This window comes from Epinephelus moara, chromosome 7 (genome assembly GCF_006386435.1).
Source record: "Epinephelus moara isolate mb chromosome 7, YSFRI_EMoa_1.0, whole genome shotgun sequence".
Lineage (NCBI taxonomy): Eukaryota > Metazoa > Chordata > Actinopteri > Perciformes > Serranidae > Epinephelus > Epinephelus moara.
The window spans coordinates 28397692-28420796 of record NC_065512.1 but is presented as its reverse complement, the minus strand read 5'-3'; the positions used below and the strand labels follow the sequence as shown (position 1 = coordinate 28420796).

Below are 23105 nucleotides of genomic sequence, written 5' to 3'. Positions count from 1 at the left end.
TGAATATAAAGCAGCCGGTTAGCTTAGCTTAACTTAGCTTAGCATAAAGACTGGAAGCAAGGGGAGATCTGACTGGCTCTGTCCACAGGTAACGTGTAAACTGGTGAGTTCTAAAGGTATATTAGAGATTTTTTGTTACCTTTGGACAGAGCCAAGCTAGCTCTTCCTCTTGTTTCCAATCTTTGTGTGAAAATAATAAGCTAAGTTATTTTTGACCTGACCACTCTGCCTTGCTCTTTCTCTGACTGGCTTACCCTGACATACTTACCCTAACCCCAACCAATCTCACTTCCCTTACCCTCAACCTAACCAATCCAACCAATGTAGGCAACGAGCCAGTCAGAGGCAGAGTAGGGTGGGTCATGCCTTCGCCATCCAATGAAAAGAAAATTTGCTTACCTTAGAGATGTTAGTGTTGATCTCCTCATCTAATTCTTGGCAAGAAAGTGAGTAAGTGTATTTTAACAAATGTTGAACCATTCCTTTAACTTGAAAAAGAGGACATCACTCCTTACATTTTTTTTCTTTGTAAAGAACTGAGATTACATTGGTTAGAACTGATTCCCAAACTATGGTACATGCAAGCTCCCTCTAGTGGCACATGGAGGAATCTCTTCATATGATGCTATTAAAATTTGACAATATTTCAATTAAATAAACCTAAACTGGGCGGCACAGTGGTGTGGTGGTTAGCGCTCTCGCCTCACAGCAAGAGGGTTGCCGGTTTGATCCCGGGCATGGGAGCCCTTCTGTGCGGAGTTTGCATGTTCTGCCCGTGTCAGCGTGGGTTCTCTCCGGGCACTCCGGCTTCCTCCCACAGTCCAAACAGACATGCAGATTGGGGACTAGGTTAATTGATAACTCTAAATTGTCCGTAGGTGTGAATGTGAGCGTGAATGGTTGTCTGTCTCTATGTGTCAGCCCTGTGATAGTCTGGCGACCTGTCCAGGGTGTACCCTGCCTCTCGCCCAATGTCAGCTGGGATAGGCTCCAGCCCCCCCGCGACCCTCAAGAGGATGAAGCGGTTAGAAGATGAAGAATGAAGATAAACCTAAACTATGAGATATTTTTGTTTCAATATCCTGTTAGGTAGACACGGTCATGAACGTAGCATATGCATACATCCATGATTATTTAGGAGCTAAACTGTGATGGTATTAAAATCGTGGCTCTGCCTAGTAACTATTAGGAAGAAAAGTGCAGATCACGGGGCGAATATTTTGAGCAGCCCTGCTGAAACTGAAGTTTAAACAATCAACCAAGCACAAGTACTAGTAGCTACTTGAGCAGCGGCAGTGAAGTCTCCAGGGGCTGATAACAGTTGACAACAGTTGACTATAAATAATATTCTCATTATCATGATTAGGAATAAACCTGCTACTTGTGTGAACAGTCCATATAAGCAGTTATAAATATTGATAATAGTTATGTTCACAAGTGTTTTGATAAGCAGTTGAATGCTGTTTTTGTGGTTAGTGAGTTAAGTGTGTAATCACATTCATTGCCTTTTGTCCCTGCATCAAGTGTTTGGTAGACAGGAGTCTAAATGATGGACACTGAATATGAAACAAAATTTGTCAATAAATGAATTACACCAGCTGAGTCAAGCTATTTTTTAAATTTCATTCAAAGTATAAAAAGTTCAAGGAGGCAACTTGATTCCTTTAATACATTTTATTGTGCCAGGAAATCAAACGTCTGTGCTGAGCCTTTTTTTTTTTTTTTTTTTTTCCTCAATAAAATGTCATTTTTCCAAGGACTGAGCACCCCTTCTGCCGTCTGATTGAAGTGCCGGCGTCTGTTTGAAATACTTCTTGTAAAGCTTTCGTTTACCAAACAAAAAGTTTCCCAAGGGTACTTTTTCTGTCGTTCAGTGTTTCCTAAAGTAAATCTTAACTTGTGTGACAAGTGGGCAGCTACATGCTCATTGTGGGATTTTTTCTTTCTCTCCATCTTCAGCGCTCAGTTTTCTTTATCGTTTGTGCTTAACTGCTGCTGTTGCATTTTCACAGTGCAATCACCAGAGATAAGTTGTCAATCAATGTTGAATTTACTTGGATTGTCTGTTATATGTCTGGTCTGTGAAAGGTATCACTGTCCCTGTGAACCACACAGTGCTTTTTTGTATTATCTTTAGAAACATTAAATGAATTATTATCTTCAGAAAGAATCTCTGTCACTTAATGTTTTCCTGTCTACCTTTGCTCTGTTTTCTCTGAAGGTCACATGCAGGAAAGTGCACGGAGGAGCCACGGAGCTCATCGAGTGGGGCGACAGTGATAACGAACATAAGATTTCTCCCACGGGAGCCAGTCCACGGATCCTCAACCCCCTTCGTTTGTTTGCCAGGGGCTCCCCCGGGTTCAAGAGCAACATGAGGGAAATTACATATTTACAGAACATGGAGGACTTCTGGGACTGGTTATCTAACCAGACAGATGTTCAGGGTGCACAGGCCAGAACTAAACGCAGACCCATCGTCAAGACTGGCAAGTTTAAAAAGATGTTCGGGTGGGGGGACTTCCACTCCAACATCAAGACCGTGAAACTCAACCTGCTGATCACGGGGAAGATCGTGGACCACGGGAATGGCACTTTTAGTGTTTACTTTCGCCACAACTCCACAGGCCTGGGGAACGTGTCTGTCAGCCTGGTGCCGCCCTCCAAGGTGGTGGAGTTTGAGATCGCCCAGCAGTCCACGCTGGAAACCAAAGACACCAAATCATTCAACTGTCGCATTGAGTACGAGAAGACGGACCGCAACAAGAAGACTGCCCTTTGCAGCTTTGACCCTTCCAAGGTGTGCTATCAGGAGCAGACGCAGAGCCACGTGTCCTGGCTGTGCTCGAAACCCTTCAAAGTCATATGCATCTATATAGCCTTTTACAGTGTAGACTATAAACTGGTGCAGAAGGTATGCCCTGACTACAACTACCATAGTGACACACCCTACTCCTCCACAGGATGATCTAGCTGTTGTTAGTATGCATCAACCTTTTGTCTGATCTTCAAATAATGTAAATGTCAACCTCTAAGGTCCTTGTCCTGAAATACCTAAATACCTGAAACATGTTGCAGGAAGTGCAACTCAAAATGGGACACACTCTGGAGGGAATTGTCGTATTGTTCAAAAAACTTTTGTATATACAGATCTAACACTTGAGATAGTTAGGTGTCCAGGGACTTGGTTTTAGGGGTTGACTTGGGATTCAGAGCTAGCTTCCAACCCTGGGTGACTCCTCCCCATCACAACAGCACATGTTCTCTGTTAACCACTGGTATAATTAGCATGTTGTCCAGATGTTTTCTTCAAGGCTAGACCATAGGCAAGGAGCCTCCCAGTTGGAAGTGCATAGCTGTCTCCTGTGCCAGTGCTGCATTGATGCCAACATTGTCAATTTCCTCACCTCATTTAAACAGTCAGTTCCACAATGAAATATGATGCGCCTTTGAATCGTGTTAATAATTACAATACTCTAATCTGAATTGTTATTCGACAGGGCATAAAATTAGATATTTCATATTTGAAACATTGTTACCTTTTGACTGATTAGTCAAAATGATCTGTTCATTGCCTTCGAAGTATAGCTAATATCCATTTGTACCTGTTAACAGAACACAGACAAGACAGTGTCTATTATTTCAGATTAGCTTGATCAATGGTCTCAAGTAGCTCTGAATAATTAATATGGCCTTACAATCTATAATTTATCTTGCATCTTTCTCTTATAGGGACTGGAAAAGTGAATTGATTGATTATGTGTCCATGACAAAATGAATTGATCCAAGATCTAATCCTAAAAGCAAGCGTAATCATAAATCATTACACATACGTATGTTGGTACCCATCCATAAAATACCTGGCTGCTGCCTTGTGTGCTCCTTAAAATGTGTTGGTTTTCCGCTGCAGTCAGCATAAGGCATGTGTATGCTAAACTAGTCTGAAATCCAACATCTGTGTTTGCAGGATGCACTTTGAAGCATCAGCCTGCCGAGCGGCCCCGCAGTGGATTAATGTGTCAGGAGAGGAGGGGGGGGAGTGATAATTGCAGGACAGGTGGATTTAGTGAGTCTGGCAGACAATTATCAGCACTTTGTCATGGTCCTGCCACCAGCCCTGACATTACCTGTCTTTAATAGGCTTTAATTAGCCAGGGAAATTTCATTTACCTAAGACCGAGAGTGGAGACACCAAAAGCCAAAAAAAAAAAAAAAAGGGAGAAATGAAAAAAAAAAAAGGCAAAAGTACAAAATCCGTCTGGAATTTTAATGAGAAGTGGGACCTAGATTTGAAAATGTCAGACATTCCCCACTTGTACAGTGGGCTTAAGTTGACTGACTTTTGTGTAAAAGTGGATAACATCCAGTCTTGTAGTAAATGGTGAAATGTGCTTTGACTCAGCAATCACTTAAACAGTTTTAAAAGGTTCGGTTAAAAAAACACATCAGCATATGAAATGTCATAAATTGCGTTGATTGCGTATATCCAGGGTTTTTAGACTAGGGCATGTGCCATCGACTAATCACATGGCAATTATTTCTGTCAATGTTCCTTTATTTGCTGTATCTCATGTCTTTCCCCATCAGCTGTAAATGATCCTGTCACGATACACATGAGGAGAGGTGTACGATAGGGAAATTACTAAATCCAAGTTGATCTATGTTGATGTTTTAGTTCTACTCCTTTGTGCAAATGCTGTGTATTAACGTGTAACTCTAAAACTAAACGTGTTTACTTATGGCTTCAGAGTAAACAATGTCAATTTCTTCTAATTTTTCCAGAGAAATATATCAATAAGTATACTGTTCATTTTTGGTGTTGGTTAAGCGATATCATGTAGATAGATGTCATATTTATTGCTTATAGTTATAGATTGCTTTGATTTTCATTTTTGTAATCCTTGCAGATTGTACATTTCTTTTTGATTTCCTGCTTGCTTAATCTTGTTTGAACAGTTTTCCCTGTAAATTAGGAAAAAAAAGAGCACTGCTGTGTGTATATTGTAAGTACAAATGTTAATTTTGGAATATTTTATTTCATAAGGGGTTCATTTTGTTAAAATGGAATTGTAAAAGATCAATTTAGGTTTTTATGGCATTAAACCTGATTTGAACTTGGCTCACAGCATACTGTCACACTGAGTCAGCTCCTGTCTGTTGGTGCTCACAGTTGTCTCGTTTCATTCCTACAAGGACTTCTCAACAGGATAAACACACCATTTTAAGAGGTACATTTCAGTGTAGCTTTTTAATGGGCAATAAATCTGTGTCCACAGGCGTGGATGATACCAGAGGTACACCTCAGGGAGCACATCCATTTTGCTGTGGCCATCAGGGACAGGGGTCTTTTCATCGCTTCCATTACTCTTATCTGATCAGGGTGAGGCACCCACTCCTTAGGCATCAAGTCACACCAGCCTTTCCTGCTGCACACATCCAAATCCTTGGAAAACTAAGAAGAATGTTAACATACATTTCATGGTGTCCAGTGAGTAAGACACTCAAATAATAAATGACTTTAAAATTGATTAGCTATTTGCCAATGTTAAACAGTGATCTGACAATTAACATCAATAATTAACAAATTGATTTCTATTTTTAATCATTCACTAAAAGGAAAACTGGCAGTTATCTCGAGGAATTTTTTCAGTTGTGTTCAACAGGGGTGGAGCCAGCCCAAACCTTGGGGGCAGTGGCATGCTCCCCCAGGGATATTTTTTCTCACTGACAGCAGCTTTATGCACTATTTGCCAAGCCATTGCAGATAAAAGAATGCCTAAAAATTGTTACATCATCTAGGGAAAACATGATAGTTGACAAGGAAAAAAATAATCCCGTGGAGCTCACATTTATGCTATATCTAACTGTTCTCCGACATCATTCTGAAACTATAACAACAAATATTCAGAGAGACTCATATTAAGGTTACACAGGGTAGGAATTTGGCATTAACCTATGTTTGTTATACTATGCTGGAGTAGAATTCACAGAATGAATACTTATTTTACTAATAAGTCCATGTCAAAATAATCTGGGTTGCTTTTAATGCAATAACAAGGATCCTGAACAATGCAAAGTAAATGTGGTCTTCAATACTCTGAATTAAATATTAGGCCGATAGATTAACATTTACTCAATTACAGTGCATTTCTACAGGGAATAGCAGAGATTTGTGGCTTTTGAAAAAACATTAGGGGCTAGCCCCAGAAGCCAACCCCTACCGCCCACCCCCACTCCCACTCTTCCCCTGGTATTCACACCAATAACACTAAGTCAAGAGGCAGTGCAGCAGGGTGACAACTGACCTAATCGTCAGAGGTGAACGTCAGGTTTTGCTGCTGTTTCGCAACTCTCTGGATTGACAGTCCACAACTGTAAAAGGAAATTAATTTGAAAGGCAAAAATGCTTATATTCTCCTCCTCCTGCTGACAGGCCACAGAGTAACACAGCAACAAAACATGTTGCATTTCAAGATGTTAATGAACTCTTTCTGCAAAAGCCCACAGTTCATAAATACTTCCTCCACCAACAGATCACATGCACATGAACTACACAGCTGGATTTGACAATTTCCTGACCCTTAACTGCGCTCATCAAAATAGATTCTGGGTAGCAAAGGAAACAACATATTTAAGTGGGTGAGACTAAGGAAAGCACTTAAATTCTAAAGGAAGCATCTTTGCAAGTATCACAAAATACCTCCTGGGAAGCACTGAGCACCACAGATTAATGACAGTGTTTCTTTAGTCCGTCACATCTTTGTGGTGGGGTCTGTTGCGCATGTCAGAACACTCTACTGCAGCCTTACTTTGTTATTTAGACTCCAATAACAAAGTGAAACAAGGGTATTTTCATATAATAATTGGCCAGTTTCACCAAGCCTGTATTTAAATTGAAGCATCTAAAGTTCTGGCCCAGTGTCATTGTCCACTGCCTCTTTAACAATCTCATTTCCTACGATCCAAATGACAGAACACATTTTCAATTGTGACGACGCCACTGCAGGCATCTTCTCTTTCAAGCGTAACAGTTAGTGGAGGAAAGCGAAAGAGGAAGATAAAAGGTTGGAGAGGCGTCCTAAAGCATAGATGGTATCAGGTCTTTTTCTAGGATCTGTGCTGAGAGGGGCGGACGAGGATCAGCAAGCTGCTGATGAAGACGTCTCTGTTCCAGCAGGAAAGAGCGGCTTGTGTTCACTTTAATTAGAGCTTGTGCCGAGCGCTCGCACATAAAGCGAGGGGGGAAAAAAAAGTCTTTCATGTGCTGTAAAAGGTTCAACATTAAACATGCTACTATGCTAATCCAGTTTAAGCACATTTCCTTTTGATTATCACGGTGTTGTTTGGTAATCTTGTGTTTAAAAGAAAACCAGTGGAGAGACAGAAAAAAGGAATCACCTCAGCCTGACACACACATCCATTAACATGATCATTAAAAAGAAACGATATGGATAACGATCACCCTTCCTTAAACTTACATCTCTCATCACACCGATTTAAACAACAAAAAATAACCTGGGTGTCTTCAGACTGCTGGAAAATGGTTTAATGGGTTAATGCAGGCATTCTTGCAGACAACAACTTCATCTTTTTTGCTTCCAAACAAGTTTCAACATCTCAACATGACTGAATGATGAGTAATATCATGTAAAAACGATGCTACTCTTAATTTACAAAATCCTCTGAAGTGTCGGTCACACCACACTACATACGAGACGGACTGAATAAACATGACAACCCCCCCATTCAAACACAGAATAACATTGCCAGTAGAAGTGATGCTCAGCATCCTACAAATATCCAAGCATGTTAGAGGAAATTTCTTTGCACATACTCAATTCATTTAATTCTGCACAAAGATGTCAGATAATTGCAGAAAATAAATGGTTAAAAACAAAATTGGTACTTGGACACTTTCTTTGACAATAACATGACCATGCATTAGTCTCTCCACTTTTAGTTAACCACAATATATTGAGAATATATAATATTTGCAAGTTGGCAATACTAAAGGACAGAAATTTTCAAAATTTAATCTATAACAGTTCACAGACGTATGATCTGGAATATGTCATTCAAATGGGAGACTGAGTAAATACTTCCAATGTCTTAATATATTAGGGCCAAAGTATAGACACGTTTCTGTCTTACATGTATTATAAGGATTGACACTGTGTTCTCATAATGGCAGATTACAATTTTTCCCCACAAATATGCAATAGAACAGACTTTCTTGTACACTGGTCTTCTGAAGATGGTTCAACTGTCATTTACATAGAAATGGTGCCATCAATATGGGGCATACACATCTTTTAAAAAGTGTAAAGAACTGACCTTGCACTGAAAGTGTTCATGCTTTTTAATGTCTAGTCACAAAACGGGCTAAACATTACAAATATATAATATTTCCCATTTAGTTAAACCTTTGTTACGTTCCTATAGAACTCCATATCAAAATGACTATTCATGGGAACTAGTGCAACCTGGAGGAGGCCTGGTCTTTGTGACAAGGCAGGCACAGAGTAAAATAGACAAAGTACTCTGGAGCAGCTCCAGAGCAATGGCAGATATATTAAGGCCATTTTTAAAATTACAGGAAAAAAAAACAAAAAAAAAAAACAGTAGCGGACAGCTTGACTTGCTACCCGGGCTGAACGGAATTCAGTTGGGGCAGCAAAGCAAGCACGTAACACCAATTTTACCAATTTTTTCACCCAATCCACTGTTGTCAGTCGTCCACGTGCCAGCCTCCCCAAAATCCCTGGCCAGAAAGCTCCACTCTTCTTTATTCAAGTGTGTTCAGTTTTGGTGGAAATAAAGAGTGGTACCCTCGCTAGTCCTTCCTTTGTAAACCCATGCTTCACACCTCCAGTAAAGTCCTGGGGCACAGTCAGGCAGTCAGGACTGTTTTAGACGCTTCCTGGGAAGACCAAAGGGTGGGCACTGTGCTGAAGCCAGGGCACGGAAGGCCTCGGCTACCAAGTGAGGATGGGATTGGATCATTGACTTCCAGCCTGCAGTCTCCATTATGTCTGTAGCATGACTGTAAGCACAGGCAAAATGAAGTTAACACTCAGACATGAGAGTGTGCACATTAAAAATCAATAAACATAAATGAGATCGTAATGACAAAGCAAATAAGGGGCACTTGATTTGTGGGTTGCGTGGTAAACTTGAAAAGGGCCATTAGTGCTTTCTGTGCATAGGTTGAAATAATTTAGGAGTGATACGTCTTCACATTAAATACAATAAAACAACATTTCAAGGTGTCCTCTGACAATGCACTACATCATCTGAAAGAAAAACTTCCCACTGCGACCACCTCCCTTCTTTTTAAAATTCTACAAATATTCCATTTCCAGGGTTTATCCAGGTATGAGTCTATTAATAACTTGGATACAAAGATACGAAGCTTCAACCTGAAAAGGCAAATAGCACTGTCTGCCTGGGCTAAAACAATGAATTCTAATGCATCTGGTTGGGGGAAGAGATAAGAGTGTGTTATTAATCTTGTGTCACATATATCAGCTAATTACATACTTGCTATTCCAGTTCTTTCCATCTTTACAGCCCAGCTGTCTCAGGACACTGCACCTATGGCAAGGAGATAAAAAGGTAAGCATTCAGGGCTGGTAAACAGAAATGGCAGCAGGAATTTATCACTGGAGTTTTTTTTTTTTTTTTTTTTCACGATACTTGCCTGTTGATAAAATCTATGGCTTGTGCTTTGAGCTGCTCGGCACTGTGCAAGTCTGCTAGGATGAGGGTGTCGGCCACATTCTCCACTGAAAGGCTGTTGCACAAGGCCTCTTCACACATGACCTTTAAACGCTCCAGAGCGTACTGGGGTGGGGGGAGAGAGGGGGACACAAAACGTACTGGTTACACCCTGGATGCAAAGTGGATCACCGTGGTTTGAGGTTTTGTCTCAGCTACTCTGAATACACATAAAAGCTACAGCTGCAATCAGTTACTAAAAATTTTAAGGATTACTACTCTATTGGGATATGTGGAAAAAATGACCAGGACCCAAAATGTACAACCAGCAGGTTCCTGCAAGATGTACTGCAATGAAAAAAAAAAAACAAAACTGACAAAACTGGAATTAGCCAATTTCATCACATGGCCAATGTGATTAATCACTTCAGCAATGATTGGAATGATTTTTTTTGGGAGGGGGAAGTAAGGATGTTGCTTAACTTTTAAAAAAAAAAGTCAGTGTCTAGAAAGGATTTAGGAGAGATCACAGGATGCTTCTTTTTACCGTCCTCCAAGAAGTATTGCTTTACACATAAAGCTGCACTGATCTGAAATGCAACCTCACATGAGCTGCAGAATAGGGTAACAATATGTGTACATCCATTCACAACATAACACATGAAAAAAAATCCAAACTACAGACTGAACAGCAATATAAGTCTTACTCTTGGAATTCTCCATTTTGCCCATATGTAAGGGCCCTGTTCATCCCTATGAAAGTTGCTCAGTGGTGCATGAAGTCAAAATGGTTCAACTGCCGCATGTAAAATTACCTGGATCATCTGCACTGCTTCCACACTGTGTGAACCACAGAGCAGGAAAACTAGAGACCTCCCCCAGCCAAGTTGGCTAATTCCAGTTTAGTGCTCAGTTAACTTGAATGGGGATAAAACGATTCAATCGTGTGGCTCTTCTAGACTTTTCAGTTGCTATCAGACCAAATAGTTAAAATCCCGATAGCAAAGTTATTTTGCAGGTTACAACACTCGAAGAATTAATTACACTAATTCACAGACGTCTCTTTTGCAGTACAAGTCTACGGGAAAAAGTCTTTTTGGGCTACCGGACCATCATGTGATGGTGTAATTACACTGTTTGGCCACTAGGGGTGTGAAGATCAATCTATCTATCGATATACCAATTTAATGATCAACAATCCAGTAACGCGCCTTAATTTTGAAATTCTGTGTCACAGTCACAGTGCCAGACAGATACTGGCAAGCAGCCAAGCAAGACAGTAAGGATAACGCTATTTACTCATGAATAATTCAGCAATATGGAAATATTTTGGATTTCGGAGAAAACAGGGGTCAACAGACAAAACACGTCATATGTTAAAACACTCACGGAAGACAATATAATTGCCTGGCCCGGCATTTCACTCTGCTAACTTCTTGCCGCAACGTCGCAAGTGAGAAGAAGTATTTAATTTTTTAAGCTCTGAGTAAAGGAAAACTCTGCTCGCCACTAGGCTAATCTATGCAGCGTAAAAGTGACCTGATGTTATCACTAATTTGACACCATACCATGTGGTGGCACACAAATCTTAAACTACCAAAAATAGAATAAATGTTAAACGATTTTTTAAATAAAAACTCAAATTATTATCTTAATTATTTTGGTAGATCCGTTCAAGTGTTAAACAGTGTTTAGAAAGAGCTAGTTACTACTTAGAAAAATAGAGTTGTATCCCAAGATAATTTCGGGGCTAAGAGCTCAAATAATCACAAGATTTATCAGGTAACATTTTTGCATAGCATTTTTCTGAGTAAAATTCAATGAAAACGACTGGCCAAACAAAGCAGAAACAAAAGGAAGCTTTTCTTCTACCATCAAAAAGTAGTGAAAGGTGGATTTTTTCAAAACATATTGGCAGAGGATTCAATTACTTGGATACTTACTTTATCTGCAGCTGCCAGCAAATTGTCTGCCATCTTCTCCAAGTTTGGGGCTTTTCCTGTATAGATGAAGCCCATCATTTCCTTAAAGACGTCTGGGTCTACGTCGCTGATGTCAACACGGTTCTGTGGGGGAAGATAGAAGGTTTTTGTACCACTTATTTAAATTTGGCAACTGAGAAAAATTACATAAAAGAAGACTCATTACCACTGAGTCAGAATGAATGTTAATTTCAAACATGACAAAGCATTTTAAGCAATACTTAGTGTACATATACAAAATGTAGCACTGTCTTATAGTTGTAATAAATACAATTTTGAGGATAACAAGAAGCACCTGTACCCAATTATTCTTACCTTTTTACTCTCCTCCATTTCATGTTCAAACATAGCATTAAAGACCGGTGACCTTGCTGTCAAAGAAATAAGTTGAACACATTAATATGATGACATGTATATATTATACATTTTATTAAGCATGTTTGCACACCAAATTTATAGTTTGTATTCATCAACATCATCTCATGTGATAAAAAGAGGAGCTTTGATCTTTGATTAAACAGCATAGGAAACAGTTGTCTTACAAAAAAAACAAAAAACAAAAAAAACAACCCAATGGATAAAGCACCAAGCATCAGTATCAAAGTATGACAGTCTTAAAGTCTTGCTAAATCCGTATTGCTGCCACTCTGTCAGCATTTCCCCCTGACCACTGCAGATGCTGCCATGTCTAATGGAGACAGGCTGGAGAGGAGAGCCAGCCTCTCAATCTCCTGCATCCTACAGTCATCTGGGTCAAGCAGGGCCAAGCAGGGGTAGTGGGGATTAGCACCCACTGTAGAACTAGGCTGCTACAAATCAAGCCAGGAATACAGAACCTCTGTAGCCTTTCGAGGTGCTTATAGCGCTCCATGAGAGACCATTAAGAAGAGGCATAGACATGTCTTGCCAGGGCCATTTTGGGGGCTCCTCTCCTGGTTGTTGCTTGCTAAAGTGCTGGGGCCGTGGATGGTCTTACCTGCAAGGATGGATTTGTGGGCTTTGAACTCCTGCCCTCCCACATAGAGGCTGCAGTCTGTGAAGCGTGAACACTCCCACAGGTTCCCTAGGTCATCAGACAGCTGACACTCTGGTACCTTCAGCATGTTCATGTTAGACTGGCCCGAAATGTTAACAGAGTCCTGGACAACGCTTACCTGTACATGAAAAACATCACATAGAGAAGCACCATGCTGAAGCAGTCTCATCAAGGCTAAACTTTATAACAAATCCAACAGCAAACATGTTTTACTGCATTGGAGAACAGTCTAATTTGTTTTTAATTTGCTTCTTTTTAAAGCATATTTTCAAGACTGATGAACCTGCAGAGGGAGGGACTCTTGCTTGCAAAACACAACCACTTGAAACGAAAATTAATTAACTCTGCTGAAACACCTAATTGATGAGGAAAGGCATTTTGTCTTTAATTTGAATGCAATTTGTTTATCAAAGTGGCAATTTCCCTGAAATTGTTGAATCTCTGTAACTGCTGTCTGGCACACTGTCTGGTCCTGGCAGTATTTGGCCAAATGCATTTACATCAAAATCCACTGACACTTCATTTAACTTGTCCCTTGAAAGAACATTTTACGAGACATTCATTCTTCTTGACACACTGAATTCAATTATTTCGAAAACAAGCACCATTGTAAATGATTTAAGATGGAGGAAGCATTTCACTTCCTAAGAGCTTAATGTCATTGGAAGCAAATGCCAACAGTATGTTTGTAGTTAAATGGCATGGCAGCTTAGACTCAGGTGTAAACGGGTCATAACAAGAATTAAAAGACTCTAGCCTTGATTCACTTAAGGTTACACTAAGATTGTAAATGCTTCAATCCGACCGTGATTTGCTTTTGACACTCTGATTGAAGAATCAATGCTGAAACAGCTCAGTAAACACAACAGCAGCTCAGTAATGTCATACCAATATGCAATGATGAGGATAAAAGAGGCTACAGAAACCTATCAAAATACGCCAATTTACAATAGCCCCTTTTCCACCAACATTTCCAGGAACTTTTATTACCAGCAATTTGTTTACCTGGGTAAAAAAATTCCTGGTAATCTGTGTGGTTTACGTTTCCACCTCACCTAAAGTTCCGGAAAATGTATTCAAATTAGCATGATGACGTAGGTGATTCGGCGTGTGCCCTGTATTTGGCTCCGCCAGCTTGGCTGGTTATATGCTGGTGTAGAGGGTTGGGGCTGTTTGTCTCAGCCAGTTTAAAGTTTAAAAGTATTTTAAGTTGGGGTGTCGGTGGCTTAGTGGTAGAGCAGGCGCCCCATGTACAAGGCTGTTGCCACAGCAGCCCGGGGTCGACTCCAGCCTGTGGCCCTTTGCTGCATGTCACTCCCTCTCTATCTCTCCCCCTTTCACACTTATCTGTCCTATCAATTAAAGGCCAAAATGCCCAAAAAAAATCTTTAAAAAAAAAAAAGAAGAAAAAAAAAAAATTTTAAGGTAAGTGTCAAACTAGGTTAGTCTACATACAGACAGCTGACATTAGAGCTTATTAGTAACAATTTGCTATCAGCCGAACTAGCGTGCTGTCCTTGTGTAAGACATAACCTTAGTGACGGTGGATGAGAGACTGTGGACGGAGCATACTGAATATCACTGTCTACATGTTTACATGTTCATGCTTGCTGAACACATGTATTGATAAAGTATTGGCTTCTTACTCGCTAAGGTTTAATGTCACTTACAGTAACGAGTGTAGCTGCCATCAACTCGAGTCATTTTCGAGTTATCTTCACTGTGTTTCCACCGCAGCTGTTCGGCTGTTCACCGGTTACTGTGTCGCGTCGGTGTGTGTGTGTGTGTGTGTGGAATGGATCAGCGCGGCACAAAAGAACTGATACCGTCAGCACTCATCAATACTACGGTCTTTGACAATATAGCCCCGGGGGTTAATTCAGTACCGGGTTTCGGTACCCATCCTAAATCAAAACAGAAACAAAGTGAAGCTTGTAGAAATGAAATAAAGTGTGAATGAAAATGGTGAAAATGTTCATCAGTGTTTCCAAAACACCGAGATGATGTTGTTGAATGTTTTGTTTTGTCCACAACCCCAATTATTCAGTTTACTTATACAGAGTATAAGTTGTTGCAGCTCTATATCTACTGGATAGTATGATTTATTCCTTAGACCAAAAAATGAGACTAAGAATTGAGAGAATGCTGTGTGGCACATGAGGAGAACAGATGAGAAGGAGAATGTGTGCCTGTCCAACCTGTAACCCTCAAATGAGTCACCAGGTCAAATCTCCCATTCACCCATCCAAAGGAAAAAAAAAAAAAAGACAACTTTTTTTTTTGTATAGTTGCATGGACCATTTTACACTATTATCTCAACTACAAGCGAGGAAAGTGTGACTCTGCCTTGTCATTTCCAATTTTTGCAAAATTACAGCATCCATCAACAAAAAGACATTAATTTGAAGAATAAAAAGGAAAGCAACAAAATAATTACCTCACAGAACAGGGTTAGCTTGTCATCTGGCAAGAGTCCATTGGCTTCATCGAGGAGGAAATCTCTCCTTATAAATTTTTTGAAGCCCCAGTCTTTGCCTTGGACAAATCTATATGCTCTTTGGCTTTCTGTAACAAGAACAAAATCATGACGAGTCTTAATATTGCCTTTGTTTTGTTTAAAAGTCAAAGAAATGAATAAAGCAGAGGTATAAAAAGAACACAAAATATACAGTATAATTAGATGTGTTGACGCTCTGATTGCCTGTACTCACCCATCGCTTTTGTCTCCTCTCTTTTAGCGTTCAACAAGGAAAACTTGAACTTTGCTCTGACTTCACTTTTTGGACAACTAACAAGAAGTAAATACAATGACAGATAATCTTTGCTTTCATCATCAAGTCCCTTTGGATTGACTCGCAGACACCTGGCAAGAAAACAGATAAGATGGCACATCAGTTACATGACAAACTAGAAGGAAGACAGTCTTAACTGCTTTTATCACATTTGTCAAAACAGAAGACTCTGACGAGCCTTGAGGGGTGATTCTCTTTTGCTGTGAGAGACTGTGTAATTATCACTTGTGTGCAGAGTTCCCACAGTAAAATAAAACATGCAGTGACATTCATGTTTGTGTTTAGGGAATACGAGAACATAACACTGAATGAGATAGAATTAGACAGATAGATAAATGCAATACGTTAATGATATTTGTAAGCATGGAAGTGATTTTTCAAAACTCTTGCTTACTAGTAAGTTTAGTACTAGTTTACTTTAACTGTAAACTTCACAGTTATTCATAAACTATTCACGATTTTCACATCCTACAAAAACCCTGAAAATAAATGGATTACACTGAGAGGTTTAGCTTGAGTACTAACCATTTCATCTTGTCATTAGGGCCAGAAGAGAAGGTTGAGCTCTTCAACACCTCCCCCATTTCTTCTCTGCAAAAACTAAAGTTGTTTATGGTCCACATGTACGAAAACTTCACAACTTTGACCTTGGGACCAAAAGAAACATGTAGAACCATCAGAACAACACATCATTCAAATCCCAACTCAAAACCCACCTGTGCAAACTGGCATATTCACTCTAACTGGACACTGTGCACTACACTTATGTTGTTTGTTTGCTTTAATGATGTCTTACTGATCTTTTATCTTATATGCTCTGTAAGGTGACCTTGGGTGACTTGAAAGGCACCTCCAAATAAAATGTATTATCATCATTAGTATTATTATTATTATTATTATTAATAATAATAACAAAGCTTTTTGGATTTTTTTTAAATCCAGTACAAAAATACTTCAAGAATTGTATGGCCTGACATGACAGTTTGACCCCAAATCAAATCATTGTGAAGTAAAATGTTAAGACTGACGGTCTTTTTTAGGGGCTGTGCAGATTAAAGTAACTTATGTCATTCCAATACAGTATAAGAGTATAAGAGACAGCAGGCATTTTGACATGTCACAGTAGGAAAATCACAAGCATAAATAATACAATGAATGATGGCTGAACTCTATTTAGCTGCTTTAGCTTCAGGGTCCTGGTCATGTGCATGCTGGGGCTGGATGGAACAGAGCCATTTTTATGTTAATAAAAACACCTAGAGCTGGGTATCAATACTCAGTACCTTTGAGATATTGCCCTATTATCACCTGAGCCTTTCTTACTATAAAAAACTCAAATTGTCTGCTGCAAAGAAGGCCTTGTAACATAAAGAGAAGAAAATAAAAAGCTGGGAATGAAATGATATGAAATGAAGCTATCTAAAACAGGATCAGTTCTATAACTTTTTATGTAAAGAAGATGATTCAGTGAGTTTAGTTATGTCCATACCTGTGTGTAACACCAGCTCTCTGCCACAGGTCCACTTGACATCTCCCCAGGAGGAGGAGGGGTGGGAACCCGTGACATCACTGGCTTCGGGGTACCACTCACTTTCGTCCTTAAAGCACTAATCATTCCAAGAAAACAATAAGAAACATTATTTTTGCACCAATTAACAGCATTAATTATGCATATGAAACAAATTCCCCTATTTAAACGGTCAGAATAAGCTTTTAAAAAATGATCAAGATAGTTAAATCCTTCACATTTTTGATTCTTCCTGTATTCTATTTGCTACAAAATGTGATGCAAAAATAGTCTGCATTCTCACGGTGTCCTGAAGTCTTGTAATTCAATAACACCTGACATCAAATTGGTAGATTGGAAATAAGTTTAAGTATGTGACAGGAAGTTAATTTGTTCTACTGCAGGTTTTAGTATGTGCAGTGATTATTTTTGCAACCGTATCCATGGTATATATTAAACTGTATGTTCTGTGTGATTATGTAAAAACCAGTGCCCACTTAGATGTGGAGAGGACTAATGACACAGCTTCCATCATTTCATAGTGCCTGGCCATGTGGCCATATAAATGCCCATCCTCACATCTTAAGCAAAGTTATTCTTAACCAACCAAGACAATTCATCAAATGACAGCGTTGACATATTGCATACAAGGGTGTGTTTGGGTAGTTAGGGTTGTTAAAAAAGCAAACAAAAAACCAACATCCAGTAGATGAAAACAACTTTCATACCCTTGAAGGCGAGAAGATGTAAATTTAAGGATAGGTCTGTCTTGAAACAACAGTCAAGTGCCCAAATAAACATTTAAACAGGTCTTGCTTGCTATAATCACTTCTCTAGTTTGTACTGGCTATTAAAAGAGCCCCACCTAACGTACTTTCGCGTTAAGTGATCAAGGACAAAATGAACAGTCCTATGCAAAAATACATTCTAAAGTTTATCTGAGGCTAATATCAGGCTTAGCATTTTGAGTTAAACAAATCAAGTGGGCTTCTTTTATAGTTATAGCCTTTTTAGTTTGAAATTCCCTCTTTGTGCACAATGTGCACTTGATGAGCTGCAGTGGAAGGAAAAGCCCCTTTTACACTGTCTGGTCAAGGCAGGAGTATTGCGCCATTATGCTGCCGTGCCATTCTGTATAAAAAGGTATGATCATGGAATGGAGGGACAGAGCTTTCTCGTCTCTGAGCCGAGGACGGAGGTATTAACAGAGCTGAAACAATGTCCGGATAAAGGTGGCAGCTGGCAGAACAGGATCATGGGTGGCAAGGCTGTGATGTTTTGATGACATCTTATGCGTGTGACCCACAACGGGAGATTAAAAAAGTAGCTGGCAGCAGCTAGCAGCTAACTGACGACACATGTTATATGTCATACTAGAGGCCAACGCTGTTGTGTTACACGTCATGCCCATCACGCCACTTTTGGTGCAATGCCTGCATCCTGTTTAAAATCACACACTGGAGCAGCACAGTGCCGTAGTCGCCTGGTTCTGTGTAAAAATGCAAAGGCGGCATGAAAAGGAACTTCACAGTGGCCTTAAAGCGTGATCTCTGTGTAAAAAGGGCTATAGGAACAAAAAGGGAATTTTGTACTGAGATTACTTTAAATTTGGAGCATACACACTTGATTTGTCTCTTTCAGAACACTCCTCATATCAGCTGACATAAACTTTGGAATATATTTTCACATAGAACTAAAATTGAAGATTTGGTCTCCATAACATGCACTGAAAACACACTTGGAAGGGGTCTCTTCACAGCCACTATGAAAACAAAGAACAATTACAGCAAGTAGCCTAAAACCTTAACGCTAGAATGCGCACTTGACTATTGTTTTTTAGATAAACTTTAAGATAGTAAAATATTCCTTTAATTTCTAAAAACTTTCTTAATACCTCACACTAAGGGAGACAAATCATGCAAAAACAACTGGCTGTTTTGTTCAACTTAAAACTTTTGAATCGCCATCAAAAATGAACAACACTAGACTAAGAGTGAAACCCTTTCTGAAATTGAAGCTAGCTAAATGAAAAGATACAGACCAACCACACTCGTGTCCCACCACGAGTGGGGAAAAACCCAAAGTCCTATCTATGTGTAATTTAAATTACAGTTTATGATAAATTATTTTCCTTTTAACAATCCCATTTGTAATCATAAGATATTCTTTACATACACACAGAATAATAATATACATGTAACCTTCCATACCCAACATGCACATAAAACTGTCAAACAAGTGACTTTAAAATAAGTAACAGAACACTGTGATGGTGGCAAACAAGACAGAAAATATGCCACAAATCTGGACTACTGTCAATCAAAGTGGTGCCGCTAAATGTGCATATACTTGAGTTTATAGTGTGATATTCAAGGGATGATCCTATACTTTGTATTTAGTTTACACTTGTGCAACCATATGCAAAGATTTTCTAATAACTTGAGTATAGTCTATCTGATTAATTTTGTTAATGAGCACAGGCAGAGGGTCACACATGGATTGCTATCTACACAGTTTAACTAGAAACACATAGTGGAAAATCATGTCACACTTTTGACTAACTGGTGAGGTGAATTCGACAGTTACTAAACAGTGCTGTTCAGGAACCTCCTAAGAGCCGAGCAGTCAGCTACGGGCTTGACTATGGCTAGTAAGCTTTTGCAGATAATGGTGATTAAAGCAAATGCAACATGTTGTTTTAGTCATATAACCACCATTTTTCATGTGGAAACCTGTCAATTTTAGCTAACTTCAGCATCACAACTGTTAAGCCAGCAACATACCATACCCAATAAAAAACTGTTATATTCACACAGGCACATGTTTGCTATAGCAGAATCACATCTGCAAGACTTTCATGTTCCCTTCTCACTTCACACTGAGGGGACACATCCCCTCATGGAGTGTCAGCACATTTCATTTTATCTTTCACACAAAGTGAAGTTCATATCAAAGCCTCTAAACCCCTGTCATCCCTCTGATCAAGCCATCTGAGAGTAAGGTATTTCTAATTATTCTTAAAAGGTATAAACTTGGTCCAGAATGTTGAACATTTTTGGGCAACTGGCAGAGAATGATAGAGACAATTGTATCTTTGCTTTTCACATATATTATAAAAAGACTTGACACGTCATGGCTTGATTCAAGGATCACAAATAAACTGTCCATGGCAAAATGACAGGACGGCCAAGAGGAGATGGCACCTTAGTGCTCTTCCACCATATCTCTTCCCCAGAGTTCACTTTCTTTCTGTCTAAGTGTGGCACCATATGACTAGCAATATACATTACAGGACCCCGGCTTCTCAGAGCAAAACCGAAATCACATGTAATATGACTGTTTGTTCCGTGTGTGTATCCACAGGGCCACTTTCCAGCTTTTACATTTGTTTACATTGAAATTCTATCTGTAATTATTTACGGTTCTGTTTGAGGTAATATATATTTGAATTATGACACTGTGCACCTATGACAAAGCAAGCATGGTATACATATGGAGATTTTGTGTCTTTGCTTGTAAATCACATGGGATGGAGGAACCTGAAGCTACTGAGTATAGCAAGTACAGATTTGCTTGCAATGACCAGGTTAACAACTTGTTGTGCAGTACACTGCAGCAACTGAACCACCTCTAGCTAAAATGAAAAACATGGCAACTGAATCATGCAGCATGTGTAAAAAATTGAAACCTTCTGATCACCTCTTGAATGGTTGAAATGTACAAAGATGCAGTGCTTCTAAGTTATCACAGGATCCTTCATGGCCCCATCTTCATGTTCCACTCTAGGAAGAAAAAAAACACATTCATAAGACATAGAAAATAGACCTGATGGAGCCATCTAAAAGTAATTAAAGTTAGCCACAGACGTTACAGAAGCATCTGGCAATAAAGCCATAGTTCTCACAATAAACCAGAACTGTCACATCTATCAAGTGACAGAAATTATCCAAGTGACAATAAAGTGACACAGCTAGAAAATTAGAGCTTTCAAACCAGTCAAGAATGCCACGTTATTAAAAACTGAGGGCATCAGGTAACGTTAATATAGTAAATTGATAGTCGACATTGGTAGTGTAGGCCTTAAGCATGTTGAATGTTAACTGGATTTTTGTAATGCTTTATCTTAGCTATAGCCTAGCATGTAACCGACTGTTCGGCCTAAAAACCAGTCTGTTAAATTAGCTAATTCAAAATGTACCTGGAACTCTGTTTGGCTAACACATTAGCTGGAGTCGTGCAACCTCGCCTTATACACAACAGAAACGATGCTATCCGAAGGGGCATCTAGTTAGTTTCCATTAGTTGAAAGTTGAGTGATCACATCTTTAAATAGCGTCACGTCTTACTTTAGCCTAGCTATATGCTATCCAAGATGTGAGCGGATGTGAGTAACGTTACCCTTAATATAAAACATCGAAATCACTAGAAAGCAACAGCTCCATATTAGCGTAACATCAGCTGAAGTGTCAACACTAATTTCCAAACCATCATCGATGTTGCCTCACGATTTAACTTCACCAGACAAGCCCTGCCTTACAATTTTAGCTATGTTAGTTTACACAAGATTAATAATCTTAAAGAACAATTACATTCCGCGAATCTGTCAATTCATGTGCAATACGTATTTAGCTAGCCCAAGCTAACATAAATGTTCTCACTAGCAAGATTAATGATAACTTCACTTTAGCCTCAGACCGCAAATGAAGCTAACACTGGTCAGCTATGTTAGCACAAAACATTTAATAAAAATATCTGTCCACACATTGCTGGACTTACTTACAATAGTTACGTTACTCATTGTTGCAACACAAACTAGCTAAGGATACCTCAAGTAAATTTGTAATATGCTGTTTAGACCCCGCATTAGCCGGTGTAAAACAAAGGCCCTTCACTGATCCCTGTGACAGGATGCTAACAAACCAAGCTAACACGCTTTGGTACAAAATACTGGTGGGAAAACAACGGCGGCTAACTAGCAGCTAGCCAAAGCTAATCTCTGCACTGACTGCTCACAAAAAGTTTAAAAAGACATGGTGACGGCGTACCTTTCAATTTCATACTTCCATATATATCGAATGACGCATATAGCTTTGTGTCACAGTCGCTCCTTTCACCCTCCGTCACTTTAAACTCTTTTTCACTCAGTCTCTTCACAAGGTTTCTTTGTCTAATTTATATCTGTGCTAGCTTACATCTGTCTAGCTGGCTGGTAGCTTAACGGCTAGAAAATACACCTACGCCGCATGCGCGAAATTTGGATAACATCCTGCTTCATCTCTGTGCACTGAGCCACACAGCAGCAACTACAACAATGAAATAAAATAAAATAAAATTAAATAAAATAAAAAATAAATTAAATTAAATTAAATTAAATTAAATTAAACAAAACAAAACAAAACAAAATGAAAATGAAAATAAAATTGATTATGATCATGATTATTATTATTATTATTATTATTATTATAAGTAGTAGTAGTAGTAGCAGTAGTGTTTGTAGTAGTAAAACAATTTTTATTGTATTTCAAAACATTTTGTCTGGAAGCTACACAGGTTACGCTGATAATATGGGCAAGATGCTCAATAAAATTACATAAACATGGTATGATGTATTGCTACTTCAAGACACCAACATATATAGAAGTTTATCCTGGTTCCAGCTGGACCTTAAAATACTTCTGTTCAGTAACGGTGGAATGTAACTACTGTACATACAGTACTGTACTTGAGTAGAGTTTGAGGTATATATACTGCTTCTACTTCACTATGTTTCAGAGCCAAACATTGTACTTGTACTTCAGTACATTTACTGGATAGCTTTAGTTATTTTGCAGATTCATATTATTCTATAAAATAAGATTAAATCAACTAATAAAATATAATGCGATATTATAGGTTAATAGCCAGATTGAGTGTTTTTATTTTGATATTTAAGTACAATTTACTGGTTAAATCTACATTTCAAATGTTAAGTTTAAAAAATGTTTTTGATATTTATGCTGGTTTTAAGCCTCAACATTAGGAAGTTGTGTCTTTCAGGCAGGTCCTCACCTCTTTAAATAAATGTTTTAGCA

General features: G+C 39.0%; 2 protein-coding genes across 2 annotated transcripts in view; one reads left to right on the top strand and one right to left on the bottom strand.

The window, feature by feature from the left end:
* The window catches only part of nxph2a (neurexophilin 2a), a 22013-nt gene extending 16894 nt beyond the window's left edge, over window positions 1–5119 (top strand). Inside the window, exon 3 of the mRNA XM_050048792.1 lies at window positions 2222–5119. Within this exon, the coding sequence (XP_049904749.1) occupies window positions 2222–2968 (747 nt within the window). The 3' untranslated portion in view covers window positions 2969–5119. The remainder of the gene's footprint in view (window positions 1–2221) is intronic.
* Window positions 5120–7532: 2413 nt separating this feature from the next.
* Window positions 7533–22265, bottom strand: spopla (speckle type BTB/POZ protein like a). The gene is made up of 12 exons (XM_050048791.1): window positions 22080–22265; window positions 20734–20816; window positions 17017–17134; window positions 16053–16174; window positions 15447–15598; window positions 15173–15300; window positions 12676–12853; window positions 12015–12070; window positions 11661–11783; window positions 9701–9843; window positions 9541–9594; window positions 7533–9043 (listed from the first exon to the last, which is right to left on the bottom strand). Exons 3-12 carry the CDS (start codon window positions 17092–17094, stop codon window positions 8899–8901), a joined length of 1179 nt encoding a protein of 392 aa, XP_049904748.1. The 5' UTR covers window positions 17095–17134; window positions 20734–20816; window positions 22080–22265; the 3' UTR covers window positions 7533–8898.
* Between the last annotated feature and the right edge of the window lie 840 nt (window positions 22266–23105).

Excerpts from the sequence above, each read along its gene's own strand:
- spopla (XM_050048791.1), bottom strand. The coding sequence starts at position 17,094 with ATGTCACGGGTTCCCACCCCTCCTCCTCCTGGGGAGATGTCAAGTGGA. Across the intron at positions 12,854-15,172 it reads AGCTAACCCTGTTCTGTGAG|GTAAGCGTTGTCCAGGACTC; the intron begins GTAATTATTTTG and ends TTTCATGTACAG. Across the intron at positions 9,595-9,700 it reads GCCATAGATTTTATCAACAG|GTGCAGTGTCCTGAGACAGC; the intron begins GCAAGTATCGTG and ends TCCTTGCCATAG.